This window comes from Myripristis murdjan, chromosome 13 (genome assembly GCF_902150065.1).
Source record: "Myripristis murdjan chromosome 13, fMyrMur1.1, whole genome shotgun sequence".
NCBI lineage: Eukaryota > Metazoa > Chordata > Actinopteri > Holocentriformes > Holocentridae > Myripristis > Myripristis murdjan.
In genome coordinates, this window is record NC_043992.1 from 13,530,876 (window position 1) to 13,545,008 (window position 14,133).

At 40.2% G+C, this 14,133-nt stretch overlaps 1 protein-coding gene across 8 annotated transcripts in view; it reads right to left on the bottom strand.

Annotated features, from left to right (window-relative positions):
• Nucleotides 1-14,133, bottom strand: part of eif4g1b (eukaryotic translation initiation factor 4 gamma, 1b) — a 51,410-nt gene that overhangs the window by 31,838 nt on the left and 5,439 nt on the right. For 4 of the 8 annotated variants that reach the window (XM_030066315.1, XM_030066311.1, XM_030066310.1 and 1 more), the window contains exons 4-8: nt 12,088-12,174; nt 10,466-10,498; nt 6,515-6,535; nt 5,727-5,921; nt 4,354-4,456 (exon numbers count right to left, since the gene is read on the bottom strand). In XM_030066315.1, the coding sequence (XP_029922175.1) occupies nt 4,354-4,456; nt 5,727-5,921; nt 6,515-6,535; nt 10,466-10,498; nt 12,088-12,174 (439 nt within the window). The remainder of the gene's footprint in view (nt 1-4,353; nt 4,457-5,726; nt 5,922-6,514; nt 6,536-10,465; nt 10,499-12,087; nt 12,175-14,133) is intronic. The other 4 variants (XM_030066316.1, XM_030066312.1, XM_030066317.1 and 1 more) reach the window with 2 other exon arrangements.

Genomic DNA, 14,133 nt, shown 5'->3' on the forward strand with positions numbered 1-14,133 from the left:
ACAACTGTTAAGAGGAGACTGCGCCAATCAGGCCTTCATGGTCAAATAGCTGCTAGGAAACCACTGCTAAGGAGAGGCAACAAGCAGAAGAGATTTGTTTGGGCCAAGAAACACAAGGAATGGACATTAGACCAGTGGAAATCTGTGCTTTGGTCTGATGAGGCCAAATTTGAGATCTTTGGTTCCAACCCCCGTGTCTTTGTGAGACGCAGAAAAGGTGAACGGATGGATTCCACATGCCTGGTTCCCACTGTGAAGCATGGAGGAGGAGGTGTGATGGTGTGGGGGTGTTTTGCTGGTGACACTGTTGGGGATTTATTAAAAATTGAAGGCACACTGAACCAGCATGGCTACCACAGCATCCTGCAGCGACATGCCATCCCATCCGGTTTGCGTTTAGTTGGACCATCATTTATTTTTCAACAGGACAATGAGCCCAAACACACCTCCAGGATGTGTAAGGGCTATTTGACCAAGAAGGAGAGTGATGGAGTGCTGCGGCAGAGGACCTGGCCTCCACAGTCACCGGACCTGAACCCAATCAAGATGGTTTGGGGTGAGCTGGACCGCAGAGTGAAGGCAAAGGGGCCAACAAGTGCTAAACACCTCTGGGAACTCCTTCAAGACTGTTGGAAAACCATTTCAGGTGACTACCTCTTGAAGCTCATCGAGAGAATGCCAAGAGTGTGCAAAGCAGTAATCAGAGCAAAGGGTGGCTATTTTGAAGAAACTAGAATATAAAACATGTTTTCAGTTATTTCACCTTTTTTGTTAAGTACATAACTCCACATGTGTTCATTCATAGTTTTGATTCCTTCAGTTAGAATCTACAATGTAAATAGTCATGAAAATAAAGAAAACGCATTGAATGAGAAGGTGTGTCCAAACTTTTGGCCTGTACTGTATGTTTACAATGACTACTGAATACAATGACTACAGGTACTGAATGATAATACTGATTTATTGCCCAGCCCTAATTTATCATGCAAGTTGTGATTTAAGAGATGGGAGTTGCAAAGCTAATGCCACAAAGAAATTAACAAAATCCTTGTATGACTATTGTATTGAGCAAAGAAATTAATTTTCAGTTTTTATAAATCATTTCAACCATCATTGTATATACACTGTAAGATAAGAAATGTCTACAGATCAGTCCAAATCACAAGAATCAGATGTGGGACAAGACACGGATTGTGGGTTGTACTTATTAAGAAACATACGACTGCGTAAGTAGCCTAAATTCTAGACAGCTGTCCTCTGTATATTTAAAAGCATAAAACAAGCAACAACAGACGCATGAAGTCAGTGTTACATGCAACTCTGATGAAAACCCTTGTGTTGACGCAGCATAAATACGCCTTCAGCCTTAAAACAAACTGCATACACCATGTACTTTGGTGATATCAGTTTCCACACAACAAGAGTAAATTATGACAAAATGCACTGTTATCTTTTAACTTTCAGCAACAGATAACATAATTCCCTTACAGTGTGCAGCAAAATTGGATTTCATTTAATATTTTTTAACTGGGCAAGGCTGATTCTGGTTTCTCTTGACTTTCTTACTTAAAATGGTTTCGTAAGATATTCCCCATTGTTCCTTCTCCTTCTAGCCAGAGAAGTTTAGATAAAGCCATGCATGTTCCAGTTTGAAAAGTAAGCTTAGTGCCGTCTCTGCACTAGGGCAAGCAACAGCAGTTTCAAAATGTTGGACAGAGGTTTCAATATTCAAATGACTGAGTGACCGTACCAGAAGATGAGTGAGAAATTTGCATGTGTAGCAAGAGCTATGAGCCTGAACACATGACTTACGGAACAAAAAAAATGTATGCAAGTGATAACTGGCTTAAGAGAGAGAGCATGCATACATTTTAAAGCTTTTAAGTTCACCTCAAGACAAATTTTAACCAAATTTAGGAGTCATTTCAGGAAAAAAAAAAAATCACATTTTGTTGATGGTCAAGTATTATATATTTGGTTGTGTGCTAAGGTCAGTTTTAGGTGGTGATGATTGATACATGATTCTAATAGATGCCTTGAGCTGGAATACATCTAATGAGGAGATTTTTTTGTTTTCACAAAGAATTTGGGACAGGTAAGGCCAATGACTTTTGTGGATTTCTTCAGATGCTTAGGTGAAGAATCTGGTTTCTGTGTACATAAATGTAGCGTATAGGACTAAATAAAATAAAATGCATTAAGTCCAGCAAGAGAGTATAAAGAGTACAAGGCTTAGAGCTCTGTAACAGCAGAGATGTTGACTTTCATGCAGAAGAGCTAGACTTATTTTGACATAAATTACAAGATGGATAAATGAAATCATATAAAAATGCGTCTCATAAATCCAAAGGTAAGACTATTTAATGACTTTAAAAGGACTACTATTGATAACACTGAATGGAAGGAATTTTAAGACTTTTTTTTTAAGGACCGGCAGTAACCCTGGCATGTAATCAAAACTGATTATAACAGGTTGTGTGTAAGCCAAGTTCATAGAGAGTTCAAAGATCCCGTTACAATGGCACCATTTGGTAACAGGGATAATGTCAACAAATACATTCCTCTAACACCTCAGAGTATAGATCCCTGTTTAACCATGACAGAAAATTATGCTTCCTTGTTGAATTAGTAAACTCAACCTGACAGACACATTTTATATCTACCCTAACAAGAAAAAACAGCTCAGCTTCATGTCCATGGACAATCATATTTTGTGGAAGACAGGCCCCACATGCAGACACACACTGACCAGAAATATTAAATCCCCTTTGAATAAAACCTATTCAAGTACAGTGTACATTATGTAGCAGGGAAATACAAAGTGCATGACATAGCAAGCCCAAAAGGAAGAATTGTGTTGGCTACCAGGCCTGTGTTTAGGCCTATACATTCTATCAGTGATAAGCCACAGTCTAAACAAAGCCGCCACATAGCTCAGATGCCTGCCAGTGGGGGGTCAGCAAGTTTGTTTTCAGGGCATCATCAGTTCTTGTGGTGTACTCACACTCACACACCTCTAGAGGGCATGACAATACACAGGATCAACAGCAAACATGTCTGCAGTGCTTACTGGACTTTGAGATGAGGAATTATGTAGAGTTGACGAAGTGCATTCCTCTGAATTCATCAAACCAGTGCCAGAAATGACAAAGTCTGTCCATGTTTATGGGTAACTGTGTAAATCTGACAGTTGAATTTTTTAGTATATATTCACCAAATAGCTGAATCCACCCTCACTGTAACACTGTAATTTATCAGTTTACTGAAGTTCAGGGCAGTTATTTTGTGATGAAGTGCTGTTAATTTTTTGTTGCTTTCACTTTCTCTCTGCCTATTTTGTTTTCACTCCTTCAGTTAGTGATTTCCTAAATTTCCCAGAATGCAGCCACGCCCATTACTCACAACCCAACACATGTTGTGGCTGCACTGCCTTCTCATCCACCAAGGAAAGGACAGATTTTACATCTCTGCCTCTTTTACAACAAAATAAATTATGTTTAATTGACGGAGATCGGTGCAAAATGGCAGTTCTGGAAAGAACCCCTTGCCCTTCAATGGTGAGGGACAGACACTAAAACCATTTACAGTTTAAGTTTCAGATAGTCAAAAATGTTCATCTATCAAACTCCAATGAGGAAGCAATGGAAATATTTCAACATGATGTCATTTTGTTTTTGTGTGATCAGTTGTCCACAGGACTAAGAAAAGGCACACCACCGAACAAAATAGAGCCAGAAACACAAGGTACATTGCTAACAGCTGTGTTTTTTTCCCTTGAAAACCAGTGTTTTGAATGTGAACATGACTGGATACATGTGTATTTGTGCAAACAGAGCTGAGTGATTTATACATTTAATTTTTCCCATTTCTCTTCATTTATGTCATTAAAAAAACAATGTATGTGCCTGTAAACCTGTATTATCCACAGCTGCTTTTGGCAGGGTGGCGTATGCGGTGGAAGGAGTTGCTGCATTGATCACAAAACCATGTTTGCAGTGTGGAATTACTTGTAATTGTCATCAGAAAGCAGCCCAACAGCAACACATGATGCTTGCAATTTAAATATTTTGAGGAGAAGCAGCAACAGAGCTGCTTTCAGTGTTCTAGTGATAAAAAGGTATTTATTTTTGTTCTTTAGTTTTTGAACTAAGTAACCTTTAGTAACAATGACAAAGTTGTCTGACTAAGCATTATTTTTCCTTGCTTGGTTTGATTACATTGATGAATATATATAATTCTTTTTTAATTCTTTTTAAATGATTTGGATCAGAAACCAAAAAAGCTTGACTGAGACCAATGTGCATGTGTGTGCATGTGTGTGTCTCAGGTGAGGCCCCATGTAGAGCCTCTTACCATAAGTACCATATTCAGCGGGGCTGGTGCCAGGGTAAAAGCCTGGGGTGCCAGTTGGGACCGGGTACTGCTGGGGCGTGGCCACGTATGTTGCCGACCGGTACTGAGGCCAACAAGGAATGGGGAAGGAGGGAGCAGTAGGCAGGAAGAAGGGAAACAGGAGAAGGGAGAAAAAAAAAACAAACAGTTAAAGACACTGTAATCAAACAAATACACAGGATGAGTGAAAACTGCCTACATGAGAAGAAAACCTCTGGATCAGTCAGGCTCTGCCACATAAAAGACAAGCAGGAAAGGCCTGACGCTGGATCATGATTACCTGCTTCAAGATTCCATTTTAAACCACAGATTTGCACAACCTTTAATATATTAAAAGTAAACATCCATTTTGGTTATTGTTGGTATGTCATAATGTTTAGCTGAGTCACCTCTACCATCTGGCTGTCACAGGTATAAAGACGATCTGACAGCAACACTACCTTGATGGATTGGTTCTATCTAGGGTGCAGAACTTTTGGTTTTTTTGGGGGGTATTTTTATATTAAAATCCCATTACTTCTACATTCTGGAAAACTGTTTATCTTCAGTGGTGAGTGTTGACATCATGCTGAAACAGTAGGTGTGATGACAAATTTCAGCAAATAAAAGCTTTTTTTTTTTTTAATAATCACACTCCTCCCTTCAAATAAAACTACCTCTCTCTCCCTAACTGATCTCTTAACGGTTTACACTGAGAGCTGCCACTTTATGTTACATCCCGCCACAACAACCTGCTTCAAAAGGAAATACACTGTAGAGGCGCTCAAAAACGCCATTTTTTGTTTGGCTTATTATAACTAATCAACTTAGTAACTTTCATGGTGATATCTATAGGATAAAATTTTTTACCCTATTCACGTGTGAAAAAAGACTGTGTTAAGTCTATGGCTAAACTTCAAGGTCGATGAGAGATGGATAAATGTAGTCCGATTGAGAAAAAATTTCACCAGCAGAGTTTTCTCATGTATTGCAACCAATTTAGGGGTTAGAAGCTTAAAAAATATGAAGTTGAAAATTTACATGTAAAAATGGGCCACCCTAATGTACACACTGAAAATGCTGTTCACTTGTGGTAAAAGAGGGGACAAAAGTAATAATTTAGAAAAGTTCAAGCAAGCAAGAAAGGATGAAAGAAACAAAGAAAAACCTCTTCTAGGACATTGTCATCATAACCCTGTGGAGTTCCAAAAACCCTGAGCATCTGTGACAGGCTGTGTTGAAATGCATTTAAGAAAGATTTTTCATCGTCGTGTTTATCAACTTGAATATGTATACATGTTTTTCATGCCCCAGTATTGTCTGCCAATCTATATTTTCCAGTCTGTGTCTCCTACCTGTCCAGGTATGAAGTAGGCAGGTCCCTGTGGCGAGCTGGGGAAGGGCAGCTGCTGCTGGGAGATCATCATCATCTGGGAGCCAGGGCCTGCTTGGTAGACGTGGGTGGGCGCCACAGGCCGAGGGGCACTGCTGGGGGGGACACCCCGAGGCCCACTGCTAGGAGGCAAGCTGGGCCTGTTGGCATAGTAGGGCTAGAGGGGAGGCAGGAGAGCAAACCAAGGTGCAACACAATGAAGAAGCATGGAGGGGGAGAGAGAGAGGAAAGGAGGAGGTGACAGACCAAAAAAGAAAAAGAAAAGCAAAGATGAAAGGGCATGAGAGGAGACGGACAGAGGAGACGAGATGATGTAGGAAAGTGTGGGTGGTGGAGAGGAGAGGGATGGAAATGGGAAAATAGGGAGAAAGAGACATATTAGGGAACTATCAGTTACCTCCTACAAAACAAAACCACCTGCCATACCCCCGTCTCTTTTCATCACTTGGACCTTGTCATGCTAGCTTGTCCAGCCTAACAACTAGCTCCGTACTTTGTCCGTGAATCCGTGGCTAGAATCCAACTGGAAACATATTGGCCCTGGCTGCCAAAAGAGATAAAGCAGCTAGCGCTGCTTCATTCAGAGCCTCCTCATTGACATTCTGCTGCTGGCCTGGGAGCTAACCACCACAGCCAGCAAAATGACGCCAGGCCAACAAAACACACCACTGCCAAATATTAGACACACACATACTCCTCAGGAGGGTGAGAAGAAGAGGACAAAGAAGCGGAAAGAGGAAGATGAGTTACCTGTAGCGATCTGAAGCCTCCCTTCAGCAGTGCAAACACAAAGGACACACAAAGACACATCAAATGGAAGCAAGGGGGGAGGGGGGAGGGTGGGGTGAGAGAAAAAGAGAGAGCACCACAATCAGTTATAGAGTATAGCACTCAAAAACCCTCCATACTGAGCCAAGCAGTGAATTAACAAGCAGCATGCAGAGAATAGGCAGTGTGTCCCAATAAACTACAATTTGTTAGTCTTGAATAAGATACAGGCTCAAACTCAGTGTCTACAATCATAAAATAATCAACTAAACATGTATTTTCTTCAACAAAGTAAGAGCCCAGTCTTTATTAGTAACAGGCTAAAGCTGGTTGTCTGATTACAATGAGCTATACAACAAAATGCATGTGCGCGCTACATTTCTTGAATTTTGTTCAGCATTTTTCATCAAATATATCACATCTTGTCCAAGTGTCCGGTGCCATGCTATGTTGTTTAAACATATGGGACCTGTAGTTTTTCTCCTCATCAATAATTTCAACTATATGTGATACACAGTTCACATTCTTTGCATTTTTTTTTATGTTTTTCAGGTTTTTCATGGTGAATTATGTTTAGACCTCACATGTTATGGAGACCAACCAGAGTTAAAGCATTGATGTAGCTTTCTGTCCTTGATTTGTCACCTGTCTTTGCTCTGGACTAAAACCAGCTAATAATGTTAATAATTTCAACTATGCAGGCTGACACTTAATTAGCGCTGCCCACTCTGTTAATTTATCTATAATTAGGGTAAATACACTTAAGAACATGTAGTTGGAGTTTCCTGTTTTCACTTCACAAAAACAGAGACCTCTACTGTTAGTATTTTTTGTCTCTATAAAAATCATAATAACCCTTATTTCAGCCAATTTTCATCAAGACTAATAACATCTAACAGAACAGGATATTTCACAGTGTATTCTGGCCATGAAAAACATACTCTGAAAATCTGATACCCTCATATGCCCTCTTTCCCTACAGCCCAAAGTGATGATGATTTTGATGCAAGCACAGATCTGTGCAGTCCAGACCAGACATCCTCATGTGGGACATCAGGTTAATATACTGTCTGCAACTAGAAAATAACAACTGCTTTCAGAGTACAAGACTAGAGGAAAATGCCTTGAAACTTTATTGCACAGTATTATGTGAATAATTATTTTACAACTGTCTGCCATTCAAGCATTCACACCCAATCAAAAGCTCAACTTATTTCACCTTTAAGCATGATTTCCTGAGTAGCCAGGCATTTCCTGCCTGGATATTTACTCTTGATTTAATATTTGGTTGATGTTATTAGCTGAATTACCCTTCCTGACACTGTCATATCTGCTATCAGTGAGGTCTTTAATTTGACAGGGTTGGTTAGTCCAGATACTGCTGCTTAGTAGCTATGCGTTCCAACCCAACACTATTCAAGGGGATTGTCCTCAAATGAACTGTAAGTCTATGATGTCAGTGCCAACTGTGTATAGTTGCAGCTTGAACAGCCTAAAGATGGCACTGTTACTCACTACATTGAACCTGTTAAACTGTAGATTGTTAAATGCCTTGCCATAGTAACAATAAGGTTACATTTCTATCAAAAAGGAAATTCAAAGAACAATCCAAATAAAATCCTATCTCTGGAAGACCAAATAGTCTTCACAGATTTCTTAACACTGCAAAGTTGTGGTCAAACAGGTCAGAGTATTTGCAATTTAGATTCAAAACCTGTGCTTATACTTTGATATTTCTCAGTAAAGAAGAAGCATGACTGGCAGGATTAAATTTGTCTGAGTGCTGCACATTATGATTAAGTTTGACAGACAGCACATAGGAAGGGTGGAGCGAAATGTCTCATCCTTAACTAACTGACCTCAATTTACCTCGATGCACAGTGCCATGGTGAAAGGACCCGGGGGATGGGTGGAGTGGGTAGAACACAAGAGTGAACTAACACAATCAGGCATTTATATATCTTAGCATTAGCCTCACTTTCTCCCAACAAATAGGCTATTTAGTGGAGGACCCAATTCAGCAAGGCTGAAGTTTAAATCAAGCCAGGTTCACTCTAGTCCACATGAAGCATTATGCTTTTGAAATCCATAAATTAGTCCTATTAATGGATTATTTGGACTGTGTGTACCATAATCACTGCTGTATGTGGAAAGGCCAAAGCTATCTGCTAATGTTAATACTTATGTAGTCATTATGCAATGTCTTGTGCTTGGTGGAGGTGGGAAATGTAAAATAGACAAAGAGAGACACTCCACCATAGGATTTTTAAGTTAAAACCTAAGGGCCATTCACAACAGTAGCATCTGTAGTATCAGAGTCAGCGTCGACCCTGTTCCTCAGTACTCGTACTCAAATTTGCAAATCCAGCTACTCTGATACTTGAAAGAGCTGCACTTTTGCACATTAAAATATTTTCCCACCAGAATGAAAAATGTCTGCAGCATAGCGATTCTTTCATCTTGGTAAAGCAGATGTCTGGAAATGGTGAGAGTTTAGGAGAGGTGAGTCAGCTTCCTCACATTGACTGGATATAGAATTATAAAATAACACTGGAAATGAGGCAATTCTACTTTGAACATAAAATGAATTTTAAAAAGTTTAAGTGTTGTTGGGATAAAATAATTAACAAACCCTATCCTCATTTTGTGAGAATGAATCAATATTTATGTGTATAAACACAGATCATGATTGTATTTTACAACTCTGGAAACACAATTACGCCTCTGAGTTTTTTCAAAGTATATTTCAGCTAGAAGAGAAATGCAGACTGTAAGGTTGAATCTGCAGCTCAGAGAGTCAAAGCTACAAGATGAAATAAGAAAAAACTAGAGTTATAGCTGATGTTTGTTTTGTTTTTCAAATATCACTTTCTTTTATTTGAATGAGGATAACTACTCATTTTCCAGATCATATTTTGATCAAATGAAGAACTGGTTATTGTAATTGCTTTGTAACAGGTGAATACCAGGCAGCAACAATGAATGTTACCTGAGTGGTATTCTGACTGGTACTCGGCACTTGTACAACTGTAGTCATTCATATTTGTGATTATCAACCAACCAAAGATTAATAATGAGTTGTTAGAGAGAGGGAAAAAAACACTATTCTCTGCTAGCTCTAAAATTAGTAAAATTAGGAGACGATTAGCAAATGTGGCAGGTATGCCCACACTTTGTTAGTAGTACAGAGTCTTCTAGCCAGCCATTACCAAGGAATTTCTAAATCTTACACTACTTCCAACAGAAGTTACAGATGACCCCTAACAAGGGAACCCAAGCAACCCCACTCAGATTAAGGCCTAATCATACTTTCCATGTTCTGAACCCGCGGACAGCTGCGGACAAGAATTGATCACACGGACGCGCACTCTGTTTCCATCACAGTAAAATTCAGGGTGCGTATCAGTCTGGTGTTCCATGCATGTGCATTTCCCCATCCAATGTGTGTGTAATGAGAGAGAGAATGTGTGTGTGTGTGTGTGTGTGTGTGTGCATGTCAATGCCACCAAATTCATCATAATTCATTGTTGGGAATGTTGCAATCTAAGATAACATCTTTTGCAGCTGAAAGTGTATTTTCCCATAAACAGCGATATACAGCTCATAAAAATTCATTCTGCTTCGGCTCAAACACTCAGCTCGCCCTCCTGTCCCTTCATGTTGTGTTTGTATGTTTGTATGTGTCAGTCTGTGTGGGTGAGAGAGTATGTAAACAATCCCCTTGTCCCATCAGGAACACAGAGTAATCCATCTGGGGCATGCGCAGTCAGTGTGCTTGCTAAGTGTACGGTCCACGTAGTCCCAAATTTTGGGCTGCACGTGGATGTCCGCATGGGGGTTCACGTAAACCCTTGCGATCATGGGCAAATGACGACATTTATGTCACGGGCTGCAAAGTATGAATTGGCCTTTGGTAAGTTGTGGTGTTAGTACCTGTTGGTGTATAGGCCGGGGCCCTGGGGCAAACTAGAGGAGGAGAGGCAGACAGGAAAGAGGTTAATGACAAAAGATAAGCGCAAGATACAGACTCCCTCCATTGACAGACTACCTTCCAATTCTGCACCACCTGAAATGAACTCATGCCCAACACATTTGGATTTTAGGTGCTTAGCTACAAAGATTCAGAGCCATGTAAGGTGAACACAGCGTAAATTCCTAAAGTTTCAAGCATCTAACTATGCTTCCACACCGCAAGGGCCATGATCGATAGGTAACCACAAGGCCATTCATTTTCTATATAGCTGCACAACAAAACAGAATTTATGCAGGTAGAATTCAGCAAATTTTCAACTGTAAATATGTCAGCTGGAAAGTACTTTTTAACCAGCAGCTGGGATGAAAAACCAGAGCTGGGCAACCAGGCAAACTGGACGTGTGGTCCAAGAAAAGTTATCTGATCTGATTTCCACACTTCCTTGTTTGAGTGGTCGGTGGACTAGAAAAGTGCTGTAGAAATGCAGGGCATTTACAATGTGTTTCCCTGTTGAGCTGATTTCAGTTCATGGGAACAGAAACTAAAAAAGGTGTAAGAACTAGTCTTCCCAGGTCTTCATAATTTATGTAATTCTGAGTTGTTTTTATTTCCTCTACCTTCCTAGTGCTTGCTAACTGGCTGTGTTTATACATTTACATCATCTACATGATTTATTGTTGCAGAAGATAACACTAAAGCAGAAAAAATATATGATTCGCCTGTTAAAACTATTACAGCTGCATGTGTTAACTAGATGGTCTGGGAGCCTCTCACAACTCTTTAGAATCAGTCAGAACAGAGTGACCCACCAACCGTGTTGCTTGCGGTACACAAGCAGTAAAAGTAAGGAGTGCCAGAGCCGCACAGATTGACAGATAAAAGAGTGGTGCAAGCATGTTGCAGACTGAGATAGGCTTTCAAATCTGTGGGGCAGAGTGAAGAGCAAAGGCTGACACTTCAGGGAGAAAATGGTGCAGAATTTGTGAGAGGTAGGCAAAGAGACATGCAGACATTCCAAGAAATTCACAGATGGATTGAGTACAGGATGTTTTTGCACAAGGTTGATTTCAGACAGCGACAATGAGCTGGCCACCATCATGAGACACACTTGCACACACTGACATTTGCTACCCAGGAGACAAGACCTTGACATTAGACCTTTTTACCCCCACTGGGTTAACTAACAATGTTTCATAACTCGCATGTGAATGAACTTACAGCTCAAAATACACTCTCTAATGACATTAATGATGGTGACTATGGTTTAAACAAAAGAAAACTGAGACAGACACGGCTATGATTCCAGATGTGTATGAAAGAAAATGAGTGCATACTTAATTGTATCAGAGAAATTGACTACATAACAGGTAACGGTGGATGAAGTCCATACCAAAAAATGCCCTCTTTAATGAACACTGATTTGCTACACCTTAACAGTCTATAAATTGGTTGTGATAATCTGAAACCCTTGCGTGTTGTGCTTTACATCTTTGAAGGACAGAGTTTTTCTGGAATGGAGTGTAATCCACCTCCATGGGGGTGTAGCAGTGCTGTGAGGCTGGTGAACAGAGGGCAGGCCTACCTGTCGGGGTTGTGGTGTTGGGTTCATTTGTGGAGGCGGTGGGGTGGCAAACACAACAGAGGGGGGCTGCCCAGGGGGGAAGGAGGGCTGCAAGAGACAGGAAGTGACATCAAGCAGAGAGGAGTGCGATGAGAAATAGGAAGTGAAGTGGGGAAGATGAACAGAAAACAAGTGATCAGAACAGCACAGGTACTGATGGTAGCATTCACATTAGTCTGTGTTCACACGATTCTGCTTTTTTCAAACAACCTATGTCTTTTTACATTTAAGTCCATGAGGAGCGGCCATAAGACAGACTGGTGCCTCCGCTTTGGGGAAAAAAAAACAAGAGAATGGCAGAACGGAGCACTTACTGTAACTGAGACAAGTTATACTTTTAAGAGACCACATAATGTCAAGCGCGTGTTTTGTGAGTTGACCAGTCACAATAAACATGACCAAGGACACATAGGCAGCTGACCGTTTAGCAAAATGAAAACTAAGAACGTTGCAGTTTAGAGTAATTGTTAAGGAGCTTTCAGATAGGACACAAAGTTTGCTGTGGTTCGGTGCACACCTGACTAAACCTTCTGGGAAGTCACGGGTGTGGTATCATCTGCTGTAACCCTATAACACAATGTGTCAATTAGGCCTGTCGCAATATGCAATAAGTTGGTTAATTGCATGGTAAATTTAAATGAAGTCGGTAACTTTTCAGGCCGCGATTAATTGCCACATTCATGCATGTTTGTTTTCCTCGTTTCTCTGTACCAAAGAGACCAGACGACAAGAGCGTTCACTGTCGTGCATCGTCTGTCAGCGGAATCAATTTGTGGCGCTTGGTGTTGCTTGTGTGGCGCTGCACCACACATTGGTCTATGTATGGGAAACACTGGAAGTGTTAGACGTGTTAACTGTTAAGGACTGTTAGTCTCTATACCTCTCTGCTACTGTTTAATATTTATCTAAGTATTGTTTAAAAAGACTTGATCATCCATTTTATTCGTTGTTTTGGTTGTGTGTAGTTTTTGAGTGTTTTTTTTTAACAGAGTCTATTTTTTATATTGTTTTTGGTTTTTATTCAAGTGCAATTGTTGATAAGAGACAGAGTCCATTTCAACGTTTTTGGTTGTGTTTTTTTTTTTTTTTTATGACAGTGCATTTTTTGTTATCAGGGCCAGTTGGTCAATTTTTTTGTATTCATAAGGTCTTTATTGATTTATTTTGGTATTTTTACGTGTTATTTATTTTGGATATATATATAGCTCTTTTTTAAAGATTTTTTTTGGTCTGCTTTATTTGACAGTCACAGTAGAGATAGAGAGGAAAGGCAGGGGAGAGAGAGGGAATGACGTGCAGCAAAGGACCTGAGGTCGGATTCGAACCCCGGTCGCTGCGATCGGGATGTTTATTTCTCTTCAAAAGGGTGTACTTGGATCATTATACCTTTATTATCATAATACAAGTTTAAAGAATGGTCTGAAAATGTCAAAATTACAACAATAATAAAAATGGTCTTAAAAGCACAATATTACGCAATATTATTGCTTATAGCAATAATTCCTGACGCAATTAATCGCACAGCAAAATTTGTTATCGTGACAGGCCTAGTGTCAATGGTCTATGGCTCAGTGGTCACAACACACTCTGGCTGTCCTTTTCATTGAAAATGTGTTTCCAAGAAAGGACTTTTCTTCCAAGATTTCGATACAAATGGAGACTGGTGTCAAATAATTTGGGGATTCCAGACATTGTTCATCCATTTTTCTTTCATTCATTCTGTCCTTGCTTGACTTCATGCCTTGTATCTATTAGCTACATGGGGAATTTGTCATAGCTCAACGCACAAAAGTTCACTTAAGTTGAATTTTGGCTGCAAGCGTGATGAGCCTCGTGCTGCTCTGCAACAGTGTTTTTCTTGGTGCATCGAAAATCCAATGATGCGTGGTACAAGCCATTTGAAATAACAGGTTTCAGGCTGTAGGACTGTTGTTGTTGCGTCCCATCTGAAAGCCCCATTCCTCTGGTCATAAAGTGTCGGTATGGAGCATATTGGCTGTGTTGTGA